The sequence below is a fragment of the Dendroctonus ponderosae genome, unplaced genomic scaffold, assembly GCF_020466585.1.
Source record: "Dendroctonus ponderosae isolate FM_Combo_2020 unplaced genomic scaffold, Dpon_F_20191213v2 Dpon_F_20191213_1, whole genome shotgun sequence".
NCBI classification, from domain to species: domain Eukaryota; kingdom Metazoa; phylum Arthropoda; class Insecta; order Coleoptera; family Curculionidae; genus Dendroctonus; species Dendroctonus ponderosae.
The window spans coordinates 26,216,232-26,217,927 of record NW_026017110.1 but is presented as its reverse complement, the minus strand read 5'-3'; the positions used below and the strand labels follow the sequence as shown (position 1 = coordinate 26,217,927).

General features: G+C 29.8%; 1 protein-coding gene and 1 long non-coding RNA gene across 4 annotated transcripts in view; one reads left to right on the top strand and one right to left on the bottom strand.

The window, feature by feature from the left end:
* Nucleotides 1–1,198, bottom strand: part of LOC125502622 — a 3,966-nt gene extending 2,768 nt beyond the window's left edge. Inside the window, exon 1 of one of the 2 annotated variants that reach the window (XR_007280390.1) lies at nucleotides 1,095–1,198. This is a non-coding gene — a long non-coding RNA (uncharacterized LOC125502622). The remainder of the gene's footprint in view (nucleotides 1–1,094) is intronic. The other variant, XR_007280389.1, reaches the window with a different exon arrangement.
* LOC109543983 (probable methylmalonate-semialdehyde dehydrogenase [acylating], mitochondrial) overlaps nucleotides 1–1,696 on the top strand; it is a 5,954-nt gene that overhangs the window by 1,257 nt on the left and 3,001 nt on the right. The window contains exon 2 of one of the 2 annotated variants that reach the window (XM_048661426.1): nucleotides 601–769. The exons of the other annotated variant lie outside the window; for it this stretch is intronic. Within the exon in view, the coding sequence (XP_048517383.1) occupies nucleotides 601–769 (169 nt within the window). The remainder of the gene's footprint in view (nucleotides 1–600; nucleotides 770–1,696) is intronic. 2 annotated transcript variants of the gene reach the window in all.

Sequence of the window (1,696 nt, the reverse complement as noted above, 5' to 3'; positions counted from 1 at the left end):
TACCGCTACTGTATATGTCAACCTTTATCTGCACGGCTTCTATGCCCACTTAGGTGGTCGTTTAGAATTTATTGGTTTCGTTATTTACTTACGTCTTACACGACTAACAATTTTCTTCTAATATGTTGTAATTAGAAAAATGTACAGTTTTAAGGAAGTTTTGCTCTAATGCAAATATTGATCAAGCCTCCAAATGAGGGTCTATTATTTGGGATTTATATTTCTGGCCGATATGGGCTGCCTGACCTTTCCCCCTGATTTCAATTTCAAATAGAATTTCCATTGTTATTCCCTTGCCTGATCACTCTGATTGCATTATATTTTAATTGAAATAAATTCAGTGAATTACTTACGACTTGTCTTGTTAAAAGGGGCTATAAATATCCAACTTTTAATCATGGGTTTAAGAGAATTTATAAAACTCACAAGAAGTGAAAAGTGGCTCAAATAAAAATGTATGTCGAATTTTAGAAATAATAAACATTTCAATATAGAATTTTATAAAAAATCCTTCAAAATCCTGGAAAAACCACTTAAGTTAAGCATCAGACGTTAGATTCCGCAGTTAGTTTCCGATTTTATTATTTTTCTGTACTTCAGGTGAATCCATTGCTCAATGTTTTAAAACGGCAATATTCGAATGTAGCTCCAACGACCAAATTGTTCATTGATGGACAATTTGTGGAGTCAAAAACAACCCAATGGGTGGATTTGCACGATCCTGCCACAAACAACTTGGTCACTAGAGTACCACAAAGCACACAAGCAGGTTATTTTTTCGCCTTTTTACCGTATACTATGAAAAATCTAGCCATGCGTTCACAAGGATTCATAAAACTTTCAGTATTTCAGCTTCAGGTTACTAATTAAGATTTTTTACCTTATAAAAACGCACAATTTAACTCAACTGTTGAAATTATTTTTTATATTTATTAACTAGTTTTTAATCAAGTTGATTCAGCAAGTAAAAGCAATTTAGCGCCTTACATTGTAAGTTATTGACTAATTATTAGATTTATTTAAAAACCTTATAAAATCTTAGAAAACTTAAGAAACCAATATAAAACAGTCAAATTATATAAATTAACACTTACATTTTACGTTTTCCTACTTTTTCAACAGCATGTTTAGATAAGTTCTATATTGTTGAGGAGGATTCATTTTTTTACAAACTTCTTTTTGGGTATTTCGCCTCAAAAATTTTTATCTTTGAAAAAGACAGAATTTCCTCATGTCTTTTATTACAGATAACCTAAATGAACCTAAAAAAGAGTATGTTAGTAAATTGTGTAACAATAGTAGGATAATACAGTATATGAACATTCGCTCTGATAATTCGTCTGTGCAACTTGTCAGTTATGTGACTTTGACTTAATCTCATTATTTAAATTAGCAAAGGTAATGTTAATTAATAATTTTGGTGTAAATTTAATTTGGGTGTATGTTTCTCTGGTCTATTTCAGATTTTAGCATAGGTAATCATATATGACTTAAATTAAATGAACATGAAGCAACACAATTATTTTGATTTAGTAAAATTAGTGCGCTTTCTTTAATTTTACGTTTTTTTGTGGATTGTTCTTTTGTTAAAATTGTGGATTTATTCCATTGAATTTTATGGCAATTATCAAATGCATGTTGACAAATGTGTGATTTATGATATTCTCTGTTTTTTATGTATGATTGGTGTTCTTTG